Source organism: Herpailurus yagouaroundi, unplaced genomic scaffold, assembly GCF_014898765.1.
Source record: "Herpailurus yagouaroundi ecotype Mexico unplaced genomic scaffold, PumYag 198, whole genome shotgun sequence".
Lineage (NCBI taxonomy): Eukaryota > Metazoa > Chordata > Mammalia > Carnivora > Felidae > Herpailurus > Herpailurus yagouaroundi.
Window position 1 is genome coordinate 8,172,227 of NW_024412429.1, and position 21,893 is coordinate 8,194,119.

Here is a 21,893-nt window from a genome sequence, read left to right on the forward strand (position 1 = left end):
CAGGACTTCCCTCTGTCCTTCCATTCAACCCATAGGCCTGTGGCAGGGGACAAATGGATAATCAGAAAAGCCAGGAATGGAAGTCTCTAAGACCAAGGAACTCATTCGTAAGAGACCACGCCTCTCAGAATAGTCCCCCCTCTTCTTCATTTTTTATGTTTAGAATGGAAGCTCATAACCTCTCCTGCGATCTGGTCCAGAAGATCTAAATACAAGGCCCAGTTCCTTGCTTCGGCAGCACGAGCCACTTACCGTCTCTGAATTTAGCTTTCTCGAAGCTTTGAAATGGAGATGATAACATCGGCTTTAAGATGTCGCCGTGACTGAGGGAGTTCCTATCTACGAATGTGTCTCGAAATGGCCTTTGAAAAGTGTCTTTGTTTAGTAAGCCTAATAGGTCTCTGATTTGCTCCAGTGACATCTTGAAACATCAGTCATTCAACCTTTAGCTGCACAGAGGAGGCAGAGGTAGGACAGACAATAGGACACGTTGCCCTTCACAAGCAGATGCAGGGAGTGAGCTGGTGGAGTGGAGATGGTTGACATGCACGTGCACTACAGATGTGGGGACCACGTGGCATGGAGGCTGGTGTGACATTCCTGGGTGATCTGCAGCTTTCTGTATCCCCAGAACCCACCTAGAGGTGGGTGCCAGGAGGTCACGGATGCTCGGATGGTTAAGGAGCCATAAAATCAATAGATGGAGATGTGGGAACTACTTCGGGTCAGAGCAGAGTCCAGGCTCTTCCCGTGACTTCATGCTGCCTCTCTAAGAACGCACCGTGTTCTAGGCACAAGGCTGAAAGGGAGTGCTTCCTGCCCTGCTGTCACCACCCCCTACCCCCCATGTGAAGTGGGTTCCAGGCCCTGAACTGTCAGCACAGAGCCCGACACGGGGCTCAAACCCATGAACCATGAGGTCAAGACTTGAGCCAAAGTCAGATGCTCAACTGGCTGAGCCACCCAGGCACCTACCCCCAACTTTTAAATTCTTTAAAATAGAATTTGGCAGACGAGAACATTCTTTTGTTTGCTTGTTCCAAGTTGCCAATATCCATTCTCAAAGGAAGATCAAAGACTGCTCAGGCCCAAACCCATGGCCTCACGTCCCTGAAACCATCACTTAGCCGAGCAGGCCAGAAGTGCTGACAACACAGCCCCAAGCCTTTCCCCAGGCCTCCGATTCACATTAGAAATATTTTTTCCCCAAGGTGCTCCAAAGCAAGGGTATTACGTTGTCTTTGGTTTCTTTCACAGCGAAAGAAATTTTAAAACAAAGGTTTTTGTGTATTCTAGGAACGAAATCACCTCTTCCACCAGAACTTAAACCAGTTACTACATAACTGGTGGTAAACTGAACTCTTTGATATATTTACTACAATAGTTTATAGTTGGCATAGGAGTCTACCTTCTAGAATCGCCAACAAGAATGAAAACCAAGAGTGAAACTCAATACAACATTCCTCAAGCAAAGGTGGCAGAAACCGCTTCCTAAAAAAGTTACAGTACTTCTGGCCTGCGGATGAGGATCATGCTTTATTCCGTGAGTCGTATGTAAACGTGATTCGGGTATGGTCTGCCGGGAGAGTCGCCATGTTTGAAAACCAAGTGCCCTTCAAGAAAGCTACACCTTGAAATATTTTTGCCAAGATAAATACTCCCCATACAAAGACATTTTCTTTTGGAGGGAATGAAACAACACAGATTCTAGGAAACCAGTTACAGAGGCCTCTTTTATAGCCATATTTAAACTCGACTGGATCTTCGAAATACTTTAGATAATTAAGTAACTGGTAACCACCAACAGCTCCTGCTAGGAAAGTAGATAAAAGAGGCCAGGGCTTTGGGAGATTTTTTAAAAGAAAGAAAATAAAGTAAAACGAGGCACATTTGGTATTGTTCAGAATATTGGTTTAGGGGCAGGTAAGTGAGGAAGAGCACAGAAAAGTAAGGGTTTCTAAGCGTTTCTTCAGGTGCAAACCCCATCTTCGATCTCAGCGAAGCATCTCTCTCACGTGCCTGCATGTTCTGTTGCTTGGATCTGAAGGTAAATCGTGTTTTCTTTGGGCTTTGCTATCCTGTAGCCACCAAAAACAAAAATGAGGGTTAAAATAAACAATGTGTTGACTAAGAAACTATTGCAAAAGAGAGAAGAGAAAAGAAACTGTTGCAAAATTGTCCACAGGAATATGTCTCAAAACAAAAGGAGAAAAAGAGGGTAGCAAGGAACACAAAAAGGACCAGCAAAGGGATATCTCAAGAGATGACCCGGTGCTTATCAATGAATTGTAATGACATAGTTTAAAATCTGATAATCAGGGGCGCCTGGGTGGCTCAGTCGGTTAAGTGTTCGACTTCGGCTCAGGTCATGATCTCATAGTTTCGTGAGTTCGAGCCCTGCATCGGGCTCTGTGCTGACAGCTCAGAGCCTGGAGCCTGCTTCAGGTTCTATGTCTCCCTATCTCTCTGCTCCTCCCCGGCTCATGCTCTGTCTCTGTCTCCTTCGAAAATAAATGAAAACATTTAAAAAAAAATTTTTTTTTAATCTGATAATCAATATTAGCTACCTATTTGGGACCCAAAAAGGCATATTGTCATCAACTAGAAAATGCGTTTACAGTTAAAATAGAGTGTCCCAGGGCACCTGGCTGGTGCAGTCGGTTAAATGTCTGACCTTTAATTTCAACTCAGGTCATGATCTCACGGTCATGAGACTGAACCCAAGTCGGGCTCTGAGCTGACCACAAGGAATGTGCTTGGGATTCTCTCTCTCCTTCTTTTTCTGCCCCTACCCCCTACCACTCGTGCTCTCTCTCAATCTCTCTCAAAATAAATAAATATGCTTTAAAAAAAAAAATAGTTTTTTCCCTTATCAGTACGGAGACATCCAGAATTTGTCAAAGTGAGGTTTATGAAGCACTTATGAGCTTCATTGGCAGAGCTTATTAATAGCACAGATTCCTGGGTCCCACCCTTCATTTACTAAATCAACAAACCTAGAAGGCTCGGGAATCTGCATTTCAGTAAGCTTCTTCTGTGATCCTTCTGCATATTAAGTTTTGAGAATCACTGAGGAGTTTACACAATATGCAAGAAGAATGGAGAAAATCTAAGGTTTATCGAACGCCTACTGTGTGTAAGGCACATGACCAGTCACTGTTCCCCCACCTTATCTCATTGAATGTTCCCAGCAATCCTCCAAGGTGAGTATTAGTGTGGCTATTTGTCAGACAAGGAGGTAAACTTCCTGTAAGGTTCAACGACATCCCCAAAGTCATGTGGCCGAGTAGATGACTGGATTTGAGCCCAGATCTCTTTGACTCCCTAGATCATTCTCTCTATGTCACAGGGACTCATGCTCTTTCCTATGGAATCCATAGAGCGAGCCTGGAGGGGGACCCGAGAGGCTACCTCCTCAAGCATTGCTTATTCCTTTCCTTTTTTATTGCTGTAAGAGAAGAATCTGAGACTCCATTAAAGTCCTCGTCCCTGTCACAAGAATGAAAGTTTTAAGTCCCTCTTCCTTTGTAAAGAACGTCATTAAAGAGTCGGAATCAACAGGGGCGCCTTGGTGGCTCAGCTGAGTGTCCAACTCTTGATTTTGGCTCAGGTCATGATCTCACAGTTTCTTGAGTTCAAGCCCCGCATCAGGCTCTGTGCTCACAGCGCAGAGCCTGCTTGAGATTCTCCCTCTCTCTCTGCCCCTCCCCTGCTCTCACTCTATCTCTCAAAATAAATAAATAAACATAAACAAATTTTTTTAAAAAAATAATCAGAACCAACACTTGCTAAAAGGACAGAAGACTGATTTAAAAATAGCTCCCAACTCAGGGCAGTTAGCTCCTGGTGAGCTAGGAACTCGGCCCTTGTTCAGTCAGCATCTCAGACACATGTTCTCAGTCCCACAGTTCGGAACAGCTAACGGCCAACCAAAACCACATACTCGTGCTCTCCAATCTTTCCTCACCCAAAGCCAGTGGCTATTTGTGTCGTGTTTCTCTCTACAGCAGCTCTGGTTTAAATAAATAAATAAATAAATAAATAAATAAATAAATAAATAAAAAGTTGCACAGATATCTGTGAAGCTCTCCTAAACCACTAAGATAGAGGAAATGGAGATACCAGGGGGCAGGTGTCACTCACGTGAACCCCGAGTCCCCAAGCACCACAGGCTCACCTCCCAAGGTTCTCTGCATCCTCGATGGTCTCTGGCAAAGTGACCCCTTTGGTCTCAGGTAGAAGCAGCGTCACCCCCCCGGCAACCAGGCCCAATATCGCTTCAAACGAAACAGAGTTCACACGGAGCCGTTAGAGCACAGCCAACACCGTGTAGGGATGCCGACCGCTAGCTAAAGGGATGGCTAGATAATGCACCTGTGAGACACACTGGGTGTTTAGAAGTCGGGAACATCTAGGAAACAAAAGTTAAAGCAATAGGATCACTGGGGAAATGTCAGAGTGAGAAAGGGGAATAGTGGGGTGCCTGGGTGGCTCAGTCCGTTAAGTGTCTGACTCTTGGTTTTGGCTCAGGTCATGATCTCACGGTCCACGAGTTCCAGCCCTGAGTTGGACTCTGCACTGACAGCATGGACCCTACTTGAAATTCCCTCTCTGCCTCTCTCTCTACCCCTCCCACCCTCTCAAAATAAGTAAACATTTAAGAAAATGGGAATAGTGCCTTCGTTTTACTTCTACATAAGAATAACTTGGACAGTAACTGATGTTTAAGTGTTAGCAGATTGATTATATATAATGTATATTCTATATATTATAGTTATATATAAAACTATACCCATTAGATAATTGCATTATAATGTATTGTTTTATATATAATATATGTAATAGTTACCATATATAAGCTATAATATATACTATAGTTACCATATATTAATATTATATTACTACATATTTGATATGAAGCAGAGATAATATATTTGTGGGCAGCGTGGGCCTCTCTCGTTTCTCCTTCCCCATCCCTCCTCCCCTCTCCTAATTTCTCCCTTCCTCTGTCCCCCGCCCTCTCCCTCGTGCTATGCCGGGGCCCCGGCACAGCACCTCTCTGCACGTAGATGGCCATTCTGCCTTCCACCAAGTGGGTTAGCAGGGTCTCGGAGGTCCCGAGGTCTCAGTTTGGGGAGAGAAATTAGAGTCCCCCTCCTCCTTCTCTAATCCAACTTCATCACTATCACAGCCGATACTAAACTTCGATTCCCATTTGCCTCTATTTCCGCTGTTAAGCAGCAGAGTGATAATTCAGCATCTTTAAGCCTCCAGCAATTACATGTTAAATGCACAAAAATTAGGAGTCAAATTCGTAAGAAAGGAGGAGGCTATGTCAACAGAGGCCCCTCAAATTCTGTCCTATAAGACAATTATTGGACTCCGGAGCCATAGAATGTAAACCTCTGGCCTGCCTTCCAGGAATGGCCTCCTATCTTCCCATGCAGCAAGACAGAGCGAGCCAGGAGACAGCGACAGGGAAGGCGCCATTCTTGTCATCTGTAAACTCACTGGAGGACATCATCCGCTCATCGAATAGTTGTTGAGTAATCGTGCTGGGCTGGGAAGAAGGAATAATAAACATCCCAGGAAGTCTTACCAAACAAAATGAGGGGCGAGCCTCGCCAAACCTCCATCAGCCTGAAGACCAGGAAGGGGGTGATGATCCCGCCCAGATCACACAGGGAGGAGCACACCATCACTCCAAGGTTCCTGACAAAATAGAGAACAAAAAAGATGCTACTTCTGTGATCCAACTTTCCAAAGGTTAACCTTATCCTAGAGCAAGCACAGGGAGGGGAGAGAGGCTGGCAGAGAGTTAATCACCAATGGCCAATGATTTTCAGTCAATCATGCTACATAACAGAGCCTCCATGGAAACCCTGACCTGTGGGGTGCAGAGCTTCCAGGTTGGTGAACATATCCATGCAATGGTGGCCCACCCCAACTCCATGGGGACAAAAGCTCCCGTGCTTGGGACCCTTCCAGGCCTCACCCTAGGTACCTCTTCATGTGGCTGTTCATTTATATCCTTTATTATGTCCTTAATCATCAACCGGTAACTGCAAATAAGTGTTTCTCTGAGTTCCAGGAGATAGAGCAAATTATTGAACTTGAGGAAGGGGATATGGGAGTCCTGATTTAGACCCAGTGAGTCAGAAGTCCAGGTGACAACCTGGGGCTCGTGCCTGGCATCTGAGGTGGGGCCAGTCTTGTGGCACTGAGCCCTCACCCCGTGGGATCTGCACTAACTCCATGAGGTTACCATCAGAATGGAACAGGATACCCAGGGGGTATCTGGAAAGTTGGAGAACTGGTTGGTGCAAGCTGAGCCCTTCCTTCCTTCCTTCCTTCCTTCCTTCCCTCCCTCCCTCCCTCTCTCTCTCTTTTCTTTTCTTTTCTTTTTTTCTTTTCTTTCTTCTTTCCATGAAGACATAGGGAAGGGCAGAAAGAAGGTATTAAGGATGGGAGGATGAAGAAGCCTAGAAGAGAATCAGAGAAATGATCCTACCTGAAAGGATTCTCTTCATCCCTGGTGATAGTCTTTGCTCTGACATCTACTTTGTCTTACATGAATACGACCACTTGTGACTAGTGTTTGTATGGAATATCTTTTTCCATCCTTTTACTCTTTTTTTTTTTTTAATTTTTTTTTTCAACGTTTATTTATTTTTGGGACAGAGAGAGACAGAGCATGAACAGGGGAGGGGCAGAGAGAGGGAGACACAGAATCGGAAACAGGCTCCAGGCTCCGAGCCATCAGCCCAGAGCCCGACGCGGGGCTCGAACTCACGGACCGCGAGATCGTGACCTGGCTGAAGTCGGACACTTAACCAACTGCGCCACCTAGGTGCCCCTACTCTTTTTTTTTTTTAAGTTTATGTATTTGTTTTGAGAGAGAGACCGCGTGCGAGCGGCAGAAAGAGAGAGAGGGACAGAGAATCGAAACAGGCACCGTGCTGACGGCAGACAGCCCAGTGCAGGGCTCAAACCCATAAACCATGAGATCATGACCTGACCCCAAGTCAGATGCTGAACCGACTGAGCCACCCAGGCGCCCCATCATCAGTCTACTCTTAAACTCTCTCTGCCCCTATATTTAAAGTGAGTTTCTTGTAGCCAGTATACAGTTGGGTATCACTTTTTTGTCCAATCTGATGATCTTTGACTTTTAATTGGGGTGTTTAGAACATTCATACTTCTTTTGACTGTTGATAAATCTTGCTTGTTCAGTGCTGGGTATTTTTGTATTCCTATAAATAGTCTTGAACTTTGTTTTAAAAACATGGTTAAGCTAGGAACAATAAACTGGGAAACGTTTTATCCTCTAGGATATGACCTTTAAGCTTCTTTGGTGATACCTATTTGCATCTTGGTTGGTTATATCATCTCTCAGTGTTTGCCACTATACCTTTAAACATATTTATGATTTATTTGATCAGTTTTCAACAGGATATTTCTTCTTAGCTGTAAAAAGTATATTGAGGGAATTATATGTAAAAATTATCTATCCATGTTTTATGGAAAGATTCTAATAGCAAGAGTAGATGCTGAATTTATTAAATGCCTTTCACTGCCAATGGAAATAATACAGAACAGTTTTAATTTGTCAGCTTTAATTTATTAGCTCTATAAAACTCTTTCAATTTATTAGCATGATTTATACTATTAGATTTTCTAATACTGGACTTTGTGTTCCTGAGTAGCTCATCTTAGACACGATATATTATTACTTTAATGTCTCCACCATTCTGTTTGATAATATGTGGTTTAGGGCTTTAATCAAAATTCTACAAATAATATTTACCTATAGTTTCCCTGTTTTCTTTATCTTTGTTGTTCTTTGATACCAGTATTATGCTGGCTTTATTAAAATTTTTAAAAAATCTTTCTCCTTTTTCTATCGTCTAGAAGAGTTTGAGTATCGTTGGAGTTTTCTATTAATTACATGTTTTGTAAAATCTCCCTGTGAGACCATTGTGGATTTCCTCTTTATCATTGTTTAGGGACTTCCTTATCTCATTAAATACATTTTTGGCATACATTCAATTTTGTCTGATAAGATTATGGCTCTTGCTATATTTTTGTCTGCATTTACTGATATGTTTTCATGCATTCTTTTCCTTTCAACCTTTCCAAGAAGTTGCGCTTCAACTATGAGCAAATTGTTCAGTTTTGCTTTGTAATCAACTCAAGGGGTCTCTTTTTTTAAATAGAGGACTTGAGTCTCTTTGTGTTTATTTAAATGTCACAAACGCTTGGTCTTGATTCCGTCATTAGCTTTTATGTCATGGTTTTTACAACTTCTAGTGTCTTATTTTCAATACGTGTTAGTTATCAGTATTTTTTTCTGATAATTTGGAAGGTTTGTATTTTTTTAAGTGTATGTGTTTTTTAGTAATCTCTGCACTCAGTGTGGGACTTGAACTCACGGCCCCCAGATCAAGAATCCCATACTCTTCCCACTGAGCTAGCCAGGTGCCCTGGAAGGTTTGTATTTTTATTCCAAATGTTACCTTTATCATTTTATTTAATACATGTAATACTGTATTTCTTTAGACAGTATTCATTCACTTCCTATTATAAACAATTATAAAATTCGTATATTTCCACTTCCTCCTCAAACCATCCCTGCCTGCACTGACTTTAGTTAATAGTATCATTGTTTTCGTGTTTCTCCTCACATCTTAAAATATACCTAAAACACTATGCAATTTATCAGCTTTTAATAATACATTTTTCCCCCAGCTGGAGATCAGCTTATCACACCACGTCTGACATTCCCTCTCCTTTCCTGTCCCTGTCTCCGTTAGTTCTAGCATTTCCTTATTGTCAGATTTCTGACATTTTCTGCTGTTTGTACTCAAAACCACATACCGTTTAATCCCCCATTTAATGATTATCAATCTGATATCAAGTAGATACTCCCCCTAGATCTGTGACTCAAACCTTCAGCCCAGTAACTTAATAGAATATTCCTTATTGCTTCCTTCTGAGTCTGTTTTTCCTGTGACACCATGTGCCACTTCAAATCATAGAGTCAACCATTCTTTTATTTCTAGAAGTTTCCTTGAAGGTTTTTTTTTTTTTTTTAATTTCTTGGAGGTTTTTTTTGTTTGTTTCACTCTTTCTGTTATCTTTTCTGGGATGTGTGTACGTGCACGTGTGCGTGTGCATGCGTGTGTGTGTGTGATCTCCAAGACTTTTAAACTCTTTGCTTATTTCCGTTTTATTTTGCAATTCTCAGATCTACTTTGCCTTTCCCTCACTGTCTCGGTTCTCCTTTGCACTGCTTTCAAACAGGTTTCCATTTCTATCATCTGGTCCATATTCTGACCCAAGACCTTTTATCTTGGCCTTAGGCTTTCGTTTGCTAGAGATGACTGAGGCAGAGTTTGCATTTGGTTGTGGTATTTTGGGTCACCGTTTTCATCTGCTTTGTGACACTATTTTGCTAGTGAGTGTTCTTCATTTGTCCTCTGCCCTTCGTTCCCTTCCTCCTTCCCTCTCATGGTCTATTTGTGTAACTGGGTGGATGGCTTTTTTATCGCCCTTCTTCGCTACTGGGGTCTCTTCCTGTATCAGCCATGTTGAAGAATTTGTGGAGAGGAGCCAGGCCACGTGCCGGGTCAGGACAGATTCTCTTTTTGACCTGGGTCGTATGCGATCAGGTGCTTAACGTCTCTCACTCCCAATCGACAGGGGTCGACAGGACAGAATTGCTCACCGTGTTGGGTCTTTCTCCTCCACCCTGCCTCGCGCACACCGCCATCTCCAAGGTCCCTGAATGTTCCCTCGTGGCCTCGCTCTCCCTGCGCCACCTTCAGCCTCACAAGGTCGGGGGGATGGAGCTTATGGGTCCAGCCCCTGAAGCCATCCTGTTACTGCAAACAAGGGACCGTGGGTTGTACCCTCCCCGGTATGCTTCCTGCTTTGGAAAACTGTTGGCCTTGTCCAAGGGTTACTGTCACCATGTGCATCCCTGGAATCTTCCAGACCCTCTGAAACGTCACTGCACTCAGCAGCCCTTCTTCTCACGCTTGTCTTTCAGGGTCATCCTAGGTTTGTTTGTTTATGTTTATTTATTTTTGAGAGAGAAAGAGAGAGAGCACGAGCAGGGGAAGGGGCAGAGAGAGAGGAAGACACAGAACCTGAAGCAGGCCTGACTCGGGGCTCGAACTCACGAACCGCGAGATCGTGACCTGAGCCGAAGTTGGACTCTCAACCGGCTGAGCCACCCCGGCGCCCCCAGGGTCATCCTAGTTTTAAAGTTGGCATTTGCAGCTTTGTTTATTCTCATTTTTCGAATAGCTTCAGTGCCATTTCCAAGAGAAGAAAGGAAAGACACCGTTATTTTAAGCGGTTACATTTTAGAGAAGTAAAAAAATGCAATAAGCACACAGAAGCTAGAAGCAGTAGGGACAGGGAGCTAAGTTCCTGATGGGAGAGTCACATGGTGTGGTGTTTTCTGCACTCGGCCATTCTACGGGCCCTGGGGGACCGCTCAGGACAGCTCTATTATAGGTACAGAGAAGTACGATATGTCACTCCCGTTTTCAGGCAGCCCACGCCGTAGTGGGGACACAAAAAGGAGAGACGATTTCCAACACAAGGCAGAGCCCACTGAAGCCAAAAGAATGTTCTTGACAATATGTGCTGCAGTCAGAAGGTGGCTGTTCATTTCTAAAGCCTCCTGTGAGTAAGAAGCAGGGTCAAGATGGCTTCAATAGTAATTTCTAAATTTGGAGCTCTTGTAAAGTAATAAAGTAACTGGAATAACCCGTTTAAAAAAAAAAAAACAGTTTCGGGGCGCCTGGGTGGCTCAGTCGGTTGAGCGGCCGACTTCGGCTCAGGTCACGATCTCACAGTCCATGAGTTCGAGCCCCGCGTCGGGCTCTGTGCTGACGGCTCAGAGCCTGGAGCCTGTTTCAAATTCTGTGTCTCCCTCTCTCTGCCCCTCCCCTGTTCATGCTCTGTCTCTCTCTGTCTCAAAAATAAATAAACATTAAAAAAAATTAAAAAAAAAAACAGTTTCGATTGGATTCTATCCATTGAAAATATCAGAACTTTCATGACTCTTATTCTTGTGTGTGTATGGATCACATTTAAAGTTTTTTTTAATAAAGTTTATTTATTTATTTTGAGAGAGTGTGTGTGTGTGTGTGAGAGAGCAGGGGAAGGACAGAGAGAGAGGGGCGAGAGAGGATCCCAAGCAGGCTCCGCGCTCTCTGCTCAGAGCCAACGTGGGGCTTGAAATCACAAACCGTGAGATCACGACCTGAGCCGAAACCAAGAGTCAGATAGATGCTTAACCGACTGAGCCACCCGGGCGCCCCTAAAGTTATTTCTGAACTTCTGGCTTCCATTTCTAGTTATTGAGAATCCTTATCAACAGGCTCCCTGCACAAATGGCTCCTTGAGATGGGTTGCTTGGCTTTCTTCCCCGTAGGAGCAGGGACTCAGGCCCTTTGACAGTTAACATTTTCAGCCAGTCCCCTGGGTCCGGTGGCCATGACAATGGAATTGTTTGGCCCGGCTATTTTAGACTCCGGGCTCAGGACTGCCAAATGTGGAAGATTTTCTCTTTAATGTGCCTTCATCCCTTTGTACTCAGTCCAAGCAACCTTTTATAGATGAGAGTATGAGACAGAGCCTTTTAGTGAAGGGCAGGTGGGGAAGAGGACAGTAAATCAGGGCCACTGTTGCACCTTCTGGCTGACTGACGGGCTCAGATTGCTGTGCAGCTGAGCGATCGGGGAGCTGGAATATTTCTTAGAAACTACTGGCATGATGGCATGAGGAATAGCACACGAGAAAGAGTTACACAGACCGAAGAGACAGTTTGAGGAAATAGACCAAATTCTAACGAGGGTCCGAATTCAACCTCGAACTAGAGTGGTTAGTTTCTTTTACCCTAAAAATAATCTTCATTTAAAACTAAGCCTCCTAAAACACAGATGGCAGTAAGTCCATACAAAGATGCTCAACATTTTTAGTAATTAGGAAAATGTAATTTAAAGTCACAATAATACCACTACTTCTCAGAATGACTTCGAAAAATAAAAAAAAAAAAAAAAAGAAAGAATAAAGAAAAAACAAGTCACAATACCAAGTGCTGATGAGGATGTGGAACGATAGGATGTCTCATGTGGTTAGCGGAACACAAAATGGCGCAGCTCTTTGGCAAACGTTCTGACCGTTTCTTATAAATTTAAACACACGCTTACCATATGAGCCATTCCTAAGTTTGTGGCCATGAGATACAACATGTATCCACTCCAAGACCCTTACCTGAATGTTTATGAGCAGCTACACTGTACTCACTCCAACCTGGAGACAGTCAATGCCAATACACTGGGAAATGGATAAACAAATCGTGGCACATCATTCACACGCCGGAAAAGCACTCAGCGTGCACTCAGAAAGGGCAGAGCACGGACGCAGGCGGGCAACTACGTGATGTCCCCCGTCCTGATAAGTGAAAGGAGACAAACACCGAGTCTGCCTGCTTTGTGACTTCATTTACATGACATTCTGGAAAAGGTAGAACCAAAGGGACAGAAATCAGATGAGTGGTTGCCAGGTGCTGGAGGTGGGGAAGGGACACGAGGAAGCATTTGGAGATGATGGAGACGTCTCCATACTGATCGTCACGGCAGGGAAATGAACACACATATAATGAAAATTCAGCAAACTGTGCGTGTTAGAGTGAACTCTGGTCTGAACGTGACTTGGAACGATAAGTCCTCCAGGCCTGTTGCTACGTTTACGGACAAGCATTGTGTCATCACGGGAAAGGCACGGGCTTCTGGTGGCATCAGGGCAGACGCCCTGCCACCTTCCAGCCGTGTGCCTCTTGAGAGTTCTGTGTCCCTCTCTGAACCTCAACTTCCTCATCTGTAAAATGGAAATAATGACATTGGGGGCGAAATGGCACAGCTCTATAAATGCTTCCTGTGTCACTGGGCCAGTCGGAACTCTGTCTACGCAACGTGTGTCTACAGGCACGGATGGAGCTACGGGAGTTCGCGCCACTAGCCGTGGGCTGGGCTGAAACTCAGTCTCCCACTCTCTCCCGTCTCTGTGCAGATGCCTTTTCTCTCATGCCTGCCCTCTGCACAGTCTCCTCCAACCTTTCCATCTCACATTCTCTCCTACAATCGGGTGTTGACGCGCTCTTTGATGCCCAACCCCCGCCTCAATGTCCAAACGGACCTTGGGGGAGCCTTGAGGAATCATCTTAGAAGTGCCGGTCCTTGTTGAGCCTGGCTGGTGCACAACTATTTCAGGGGCTACCCGACCTCCGCCCCACCCCCACCCCACCCCGCTTTGTGCGCCCACCTGACGAACGTGGGATACAGCTCGGCGTTCACCAGGCACACGATTTGGAACACGATGGTGATTCCCATTCGGCCGATGCAAGCTACTGTGATGTTCAGCCAGTGCAGATCTGGACAGGAAACACAGAGGTGGGGATCTCACATGAGGACTGTGGTCACAGAGTTCCCTCCCTCGAGGAGTCAGGTTAAGAAGCTTGGCCTTTAGAGCTGGAAGGGCCTGAAGGACTGTCTTGTCTAACTCTTTCCTTCTGGGATAAGACCTGAGAGGTCTCAGAACTGGACAGTGACACGTGAAGGGGGGCTCCTCTGTGCAGGGGAAAGAACATGCATTTGGAGTCTCAGCTCTGCCTCCTGTCAGCCACGTGACTTCCTTCTTTGTCTCTTGGTTTCCGGAAACACAGTAGGTCCACGAAAAATGCAGCCCTTTAGGTACTATCCTGGAGCCGACAGACCAGATTTCTAATCTTCCATCTAGGGTTCATTTCAAAACACATTTTCGAAACCAAAACCCTTCTCCAGATAGTCCCAGATGTGAGCATGAGGGAAGCAAACCTTGTCTCCGCTTAGCCGACTGCTGTGGGCTCTTGATTACATGACGGTCCAGGACTGATCCAAGAATTGGGCACCTTCACCTGCTCCACCTGGATCGTCCCAAACACTGACACACACAAGTGGCTCCTGTGACATGCCAGGTCACTTAGAAAGCCTCTTGGCTCACAGCCACTATGCCATCTCAACCCCTGGCCCCAGATATTGGCTGCTCACGGAAGCCTGCTCTGTTTCACTCCACCAGCGTGAGGCTCCCAGGAGAGAGGACACGGTGGCCTTAGGAACGAGCTGGCCACAAGGTCCAGCCCAGTCTCCCAGCCTCTGGCAGCTCCCCACCTTGTGCTAATCAAGGACGCGCCCCAGCTTCCTAAAGAGAAAAGATGAAGTTTACTCCGTACATAGAGGGAGGGCCTTGCACACAAACTCTGGGGTCTTTAATCTGTTGAGCTGTTCAACTGCCCCGGCTCCCCTTGGCACTGTGGGGCCATCCCTGCCCAAAGCCCCCAGTGCCTCTCTTCCACACTGGGGTACAGTCCAAGGCCACCTCCTGCTAACTGGGCCTCCGTCCATTGCTCCTGCCCCTGCTCTCCTGATTCTGGGTGCAAGGATTCCAGCTGTTCCTTGAATGCTCAGCTCTGCCCTCCTCGGGGAGACTCCCACTCCTGTCCCCCGCCTGGGAAGCACATTCCCTAGACGGCAACACGGCTCGTTCCCCTCATTCAGGTCTCCCGAGGCCACCCCTGACCACCACACCGAGGACTAAGCCCGCCACGCTTTGCCTTCTCTTTTTCCCTCTAGCATGCAAATTCTGCAAAGCAAGAACTTTCTCTGCTTTGCTCGCTAGATCCCAGGACCTAGATGCACACTGGCCACAGAGAAGGTACTCGAAATACTTCCTGGACGAGAGAGCGAGTGTTTACCATCTAATGTGACAAGGACTAAATCGAGGCCAAGTGGAGAGGGTGGGGCTGTGAGGGGGCCTGAGAGGATGGGACCAGAGAACATGATGCCTGGGCTCTGCCTGCCTGATAATTGAACAGTCTCAGACCTCAAGCTCCCTCTCTGTACCCAGTGCTGTTACTTAAACAACAACAACAACAACAACAACAAAACTTCTCATTTACCTTTCCAGGATCCTAGAAACAAGAAAATGCAGCAGAAGGTGGGTAAAATCTATTTCAGATGGCCTCTGCCCCTTTCCCTGTCTTCTTTGTCCTCTTGCCATGCAAGGAGGGGGGAGAAAACTGAGCTGCCTTTTTCCACCTCTTTTTATTTATTTTTTGTATTTATTATTTTTTACTTTCAGCCTGATCTATATCCAGCCTGTTCCTTGAGAAGACAGAGTTCAGGAAACGCTTCCCACAATACCCTCCATAAAAGCTTACCAAAACAACTCCTTTAACCAACAAGGCCAGAGCGCAAGCAATGAAACCAGAGAGAATAGCAAGTCTGGCTTAACAATCTTCCCAAAGGAACAAAGAGGAAAGGCAATTTGTGCATTGGAAATTAAAACTGACGAAAATGATTCTGTTTTGGATTATCCTGGATTGTAAGAATTAAGGACGAAAGCACCCACCCACCGAAATGGCTGGTGTGAAAAAGACTAGCCACACCCCGTGTTGGTGATGATGTGTCACAATTAGACACGCGGGCCTCATCGGGGGGAGCGTAAATTGGTCCAACCATTTTGGAAACCTGTTTGCATCTACTTAGAGGTGCGTATATGCCGCCCCGACCCAGAAAACGCACTCACAGATCTGTACCCAAGGGAAATCGGTGCCCGCACCATGACAAGACAATGTGCTAGAATGTTCACTGCAGCTTAGATCCCAAGAGGCAGATGCCGGAAACCACACAGGGGTCGGTCAGCAGTGGGACAGGTAAGTGGCATGGGATTCATACGGTGGAATGCTGCACAACGATGAAAAAGCACATAAACTACGCTCCGGTGTGACGGCATGGATAAATCTCACAGATGGAATGAGTGAACGAAGCAAGACAAATACACAGGGCATATCTCGTATGGTTCCTTTCGTGTGAAGTTCAAGAACCATTGGAATTAATACTCAGGGACAGAGGTCAGAGCAGCGGTGATCTGAACGGGGGCGCTGAATATGGATTGTCAGGGACCATGGGGGAACCTCCTAAGGTGCTGGAAATGTGCCACGTAATCTGGGTCATGTACCCAGATACATACCTATGGACAAACTCATCAGCTTTTACACTTATAATTTGCTCATTGAGTGTATGTTATACCTCAATTTAAAAAAAAACAAAAAAACGAAAAAAAACCCTTGTAGATGAAGGTGACACCCATCTTTGTCTTTGTTCTTATCCCAGGGGCTCATCGAGCAGCGAAAACGCTGTTCCCACAGTTGGATAATTCAGTTCCCTAGAAGATGATGACGGACAGCTCACCGTGTGAGATAAAAACCATGGCGAAGCAGGCTGCCCCCGCCACCAGGTTTGACAGGGCCATCGGGCGGATGAGGCCGCAGCGGTCAATGGTGACGAGGATGATGAAGGCCGCCGGGAATTCAACCAGAGCCGAGTACAAGAAATCCAGGTAGAGGTTCGCACCCGTGGCGCCCACGTGCATGATGAGGCCCTGGTAGAGCACAGAGCTGGTGAACCTGGGCACGGAGGGGAGGCGGAGTGTAAGGCAGAGTGTCTGTGGGACAGGAGGGAAGGAGGATTCTGGCAGCGAAGACAAAGGTCCCTACGAGCTGGAGAGGAGCGTGGGTCCCTTGATTTAGAATGTCTGAGAGCAATCCGAGAAGAGGGGATAATCGTCAGGAAGGACGTCCCAGAGGGGCCCTCGGGGAGCAGCTCCTCTCAGATTTACTTGAGACGATGACTTCCAGGACATAAGCACGTGTCCCAGAGACCCTGACCGTTTCCTGCGACCTAGCGGCCTGGCCCCGCGCGGAGCCCTGCACGGGCCTTACTTCGTCTAATCCTCCGGCAGCTACAAGGAGGCGGGTGGGAGAAGGTGGGTGAGAAGCTTCAGTAATCAGGCCTGCTGTATGAGCCGTGTGACCCGAAGTAACTTAGCTAAGCCCTCTGTGCCTCAATTCCCTCATCAGCAAATGGAATAAGGTCTTCCGGGAACACTCAGGCAAGTCCCATCCCGCCCAAACATGGAGACTCGGGCAAAGCGACCTCTCCCTTGTTCCACCCTGATGAGGGGACAGCCGTCCTGACCATGGACGTACAGGCGTAGAGGCCAGCCTTCGTTTAGGGAGACTGGGTGTACTTCAGTGCCACCCACAGGTAAGGTTTGCCCTCAGCAGGACGGTGACCAAAGGGGCAGGGATGAGATACCTCTCTCCACAGCCCTCTCTGCACCCCTTCCCTGCCCCACAGGAAGTACCTGGTGGGCTTCCTGGCACCGGAAGAGCACTCGGCAAAGATGAGCAGTAATTGGCATCGGCGTCTCCCCAAGGTCAAGTACGCAGAGAGAGCAGGGCAGATACTGGCCAAGTCTCTCCAGCTGCACAGTGGCGTTGTCCCCCTGTCTTCCACCCTGTAGCCCACCCCACGACCCATCCATGCGTCGTCCAGGGGAGAATAGCAGTGTCACAGAACAAGGCACCTAGACCGATGGGGACCAGCTAAGTGGCTCAGAGAGACTTCAGAGAGTTCCACGTGTCCTTTTAGGTGACATTGTATGATTTCGGAGGCTGGACACATTTTATGACACTGTGAGAAGAGACCTCGGTTGACAATAAACTGCTCTCATCCCAGCATCTGGATTGCCCATCAGCTCCAAAACCGAGATCACGACTGATGTGTCCCATTAACATACCCCCTCGTTTTCTAAAGCTGCACGCAGAGACCCACTGGGACGTTCTTATTTCCAGCCCTGCCTCACTCCTGATTGGAGAAAAGGGTGAAGGCAACGTGAAGGAAGGCGCTCGCCTGTAGCTTGGTGAGTCCACATAAGCCCAGGGGCCCCCTCCGTGCCAGCTAGCCAGTTAAACGGGAACAGTCACATATTTACTGACAAAGATGTTAAGAGAAAGGAACGGAGAGCCTGGACTTTCCGGTCCCCAAACGGTTCACAAATGTGCAGGGCTGCCATCTTTTGGCAGAACCCATGAACTGCATGTGCGTGTTAGAATGGCACGTCCTGGTACTGAGGGGGTCCCGCGTCTACATCGGACACCGTTCTAAGCTGTTCACACATGTCATCTCGTGAATCTGCCAACGCGTCTGGGAGGTGAGTCCTATCCTGGCCCCACGTGCTGATGAGGAGGCTGAGTCACGGATAGTGAGGCCTTCTGGAGTCACACAGCCGGAGTTTCTGCACTGAAGGAGAAGGTGGAGGGAAGGTGTCCAGGGTCAGTGCCTTGGAGGCCACGGGAAGGGAGCTGGTTTTATCCTCAGTGGACTAGGGAGGCGTGGACAGGGGAGCGACCTGGTCTTTGCCTGCTTTGTGAGCAGCGCCTGGTGGGGGACGGCGGTGGGAGCAGACAGGACAGCTAGGCGGTACCACAACAGGACAGGCAAGAGATCACGACCGTCGGGAGGGGAACTGAGAGGGCAGGTGATGCGAAACGGCAGATTCTGAACACATTTTCAAAATAGAGCAGAATTTGCTGAGGGCTTGGGTGCAGGGGTGTGAGAGCAGAGGAGCCGAAGCGCCCCCCCTTAAGAGGAGTGCGCTAGGGGATGGAAACGGGGGCGGCGAGTGGTAAGGGGAAGAAGGAAGGAGGGAGACAGGAGGGCACAGGCAGCAGGGGTGTTTGCAAAGGCTCCCGGGACCCATCGTGGGGCTGGCTGCCGAACTCGGGGACCAACACGGAGGTGTGGCAGGTGACTGATGGGGCAACGGGAATGAGCCTGGCTGGTGTCTAATGCACTTAGGAGGGATTCCGTGGAACAGTGGTTATTCATTCAACCTTCAGCAAATATTTGTGGGGTTACCATGTGCCAGGCACCACCCTATTAGTTTGAACCCTTAGTTCTAGTAAAACCTTATGTGGAAGCGGAAATGAGTTAACCAGCAGCAGGGGAAGCCCACAGTCCAGCTGTTCAGCCCCAGGTGTTAGAGAAGCATGTCAACGACAAAGGCCCGGTAGTGGGGAGCCGACCCGATGTCCTTTGAGGGAAGGGGGTAGAGAACTGCAAGATGGCAACCTGGAGGGGGGTACAGACCCTGGGGGTGGGCAAGGGCTACATGGGTGAGTCCACCGGTGTCCAAGCGTTCCGTAATCAGTGGATCATAAAGACACAGAAACGCTCAGGGCAGGGTCTCTGAAGTTCTAAGGTGTGAGGAAGGGATCGTCCCCTTTGGAAGCACCAGGAGCCACTGAAATCACCTTCCAAAGTGAAATCAAGACTCTTCTGTTCCCAGAAGATGGACTCGTGGGGTTTGAGGCAACCTTGGGAACCCTTCGTCATGTCTCACTCATCTTACTGTTAACCTCGCCGACGTAACATGCTCTTCTTACTAAAAGGATGTCTTTCGGGGCGCCTGGGTGGCGCAGTCGGTTAAGTGTCCGACTTCAGCCAGGTCACGATCTCACGGTCCGTGAGTTCGAGCCCCGCGTCAGGCTCTGGGCCGATGGCTCAGAGCCTGGAGCCTGTTTCCCATTCTGTGTCTCCCTCTCTCTCCGTCCCTCCCCCGTTCATGCTCTGTCTCTCTCTGTCCCCAAAATAAATAAACGTTGAAAAAAAAAAAAAAAAAAGGATGTCTTTCCTCATTAATCAGTCCTCAAGGGAGGAAAAAAAGACGTCTCGCTAAGAGCTCTTTGCTTGAAATTCATCTAAAAATTCCTTTTCATGCTTCTCTTTTTCCACCGGCATTGCTCCAGTCTTTTTTGTAATGTTTATTCATTTATGGGGGGGGGGGGGAGGGGCAGAGAGAGAGGGAGACAGAGAATCCCAAGCAGGCTCCACGCTCGGTGCGATCTCATGACTCACCGTGAGACCACGACCTGCGCCGAGGTCAAGAGCTAGCCGCTCAACCCACCGAGCCACCCAGGCGCCCTGCTCCGCTGTCTTTAACTTGCACCCCGGCGTCCGGGCAGGCTCACCGAGTCTGGCAGGGAAGGCACAGGGAGGGCTCCTTACCACAGGTACATCAGAATAAAGGTGCGTTTCCTCAGCTGTGGCGTGCGGAACAGGTCTGCAAAGGAGGGGCTCAGCTTCTCGGTGACGTCCTCTTCGAGCGAGAGCATCTAGGAGGGAGACGGAGAGCGTCGGCCACATCCTAACTGCGGGGGGAGCCGAAGAAGCCCTCAGAGCCACCCCGCCCCGCCGTCAGCCACCGCCCTTCCTGTGCTCGGCACTCATCACCCCCATTGCCTCCCATGCCTTCCGGCTTCTCAAGGCAGCCCCAGAAGCACTTTCTAAATCCTAAACCCGACCCCCAAATTCAGGGATGTGAGGAAGCCCTTGCTAGCACATCACCCTCAGATCAACAAGTGGCAGCTTCCCATTCTTGCGGGCGATGTGGCCCATTATCTTCATCACTTGAGCGTTTCTCTTCTGCGACAGCAGCCAGCGGGGAGACTCGGGCACACACCTGCAGACACAGATCGTCACTCCACGGCACCTTCCCCAGAGCGCGTCCCATTTTAAGCCCTGGTCAGAGTGATGTTGCTCTGAGCAACCCACCCGCCTCACGTGGGGACTGTCAGTCCTCAAGCAGCTAGCGGACGAGGATCTGGGCTCACCCTGTGTTGGCTCAGGGGGCGCACGAAGGAGCTCTGCGGGCCCCTCACACTCTCAGTGCCACCTGCTAAGATTTAGGGGCAAAAAGGGAACCACCGCTTTCCTACGTGGCCTGCATTTCATGGAGCAGGGGCCCCATTCTTTGCTGGAAGCTGGGAGCCCTGTTCCTCACCCAGAATGGACGTTCCGTGTGCCCCCCCACCCCTTGGGCTACAGCAGGTGTCTCCGTGTAATTCGAGGGCGGTCGAACAAGGCTCGAAATACCTCCCAAACGAAATAAACCATACTCACTTTCCTCTAACACCCGGGAGATAGCAGGCTGTCCATTTCAAACCAGGTAAGGATGTTACAACTCGAAGACTGAGCATCTCTGGCTGAAGGTCTTCTGAACACACTCTGGTGTGGCCCCACCCCGCCTGGCCCTCCTTGGGCCCCTCCCCCCCCCCCCCCCGGAGAGCCCCTGGTTGCAGCCTGGCGAGGAGAGAGCAGGCTGGTCCTGAGCACAAGTGTGCGGCTCCTAGTCAGCCCTTGTTGAGAGAGGCTGGGTCTACTGCGGTGCCGCCTCAGATGAGGTTTGCCCTCAGCAGAACGGTGACCACAGGGGCAGGGCTGAGGTACTTCTGTCCGCAGCCCTCTCTGCACCCCTTCCCTGCCCCACCATCAGAACTCATCTGTCCGGATGCTTCTCCCTGGGGACCCTGCCAAGCGCTGACAGCTAGTGAGATCGACAGCTCATTTGGGCCGGTTTGTTTCACAATGGCCTAACGTGCACATTCCCCATTCACTCGTTCGTTCATTCATTCATTCATTCAACCAACAGCAAATGCCTACCAAGTGGCTAGGTGGGGTTTTGTGGGACTTGAAGCATTGCCTCTCTATCTAAGGGGCTGCGAATTTAAAGAGGCCCCGTTTGAGGCTCGCTCCCCGTGGAATGAGGGCCGCTGTCAGAACACGGACCACCCCGAGTGGCACAGAGAGTGGTAGCCGCCCTATGCCCGTGCCCGTGGCCACCGCGGCCATGTGGAGGACGGCCCGCGTGGCAGCCAGGGTCACCGCGCAGGGGTCCGGGGCTGGACAGAGGAGCCGGGGCCGCCTCGGGGGACCCACGTACCAGTAGTAGAACAGGAAGAGGAAGATGGGCAGAGAGATGGCCAGCTGCAGCCACCGCCAGTGAGGGATGGCGTAGGCCACTCCCGAGAGCAGCACGAGCCCCACCGTGAAGGCCGCCTGGTAGAGGATCGCCACGGTTCGCCTGTGGCCCAAGCCCATGAATTCTGTGACTGAGACACGAGATGAGTCACTATTCGGGCTCCTTCCCTCCCC

General features: G+C 48.6%; 1 protein-coding gene across 2 annotated transcripts in view; it reads right to left on the reverse strand.

Moving 5' to 3' along the window:
- Positions 1 to 1,517: 1,517 nt before the first annotated feature.
- Positions 1,518 to 21,893, reverse strand: part of LOC121013218 (solute carrier family 22 member 1-like) — a 30,577-nt gene continuing 10,201 nt past the window's right edge. The window contains exons 4-11 of one of the 2 annotated variants that reach the window (XM_040448717.1): positions 21,682 to 21,850; positions 20,307 to 20,421; positions 19,968 to 20,074; positions 16,308 to 16,522; positions 13,342 to 13,450; positions 5,600 to 5,712; positions 4,178 to 4,277; positions 1,518 to 2,078 (exon numbers count right to left, since the gene is read on the reverse strand). In XM_040448717.1, the coding sequence (XP_040304651.1) occupies positions 2,012 to 2,078; positions 4,178 to 4,277; positions 5,600 to 5,712; positions 13,342 to 13,450; positions 16,308 to 16,522; positions 19,968 to 20,074; positions 20,307 to 20,421; positions 21,682 to 21,850 (995 nt within the window). In that variant the 3' untranslated portion in view covers positions 1,518 to 2,011. The remainder of the gene's footprint in view (positions 2,079 to 4,177; positions 4,278 to 5,599; positions 5,713 to 13,341; positions 13,451 to 16,307; positions 16,523 to 19,967; positions 20,075 to 20,306; positions 20,422 to 21,681; positions 21,851 to 21,893) is intronic. The other variant, XM_040448718.1, reaches the window with a different exon arrangement.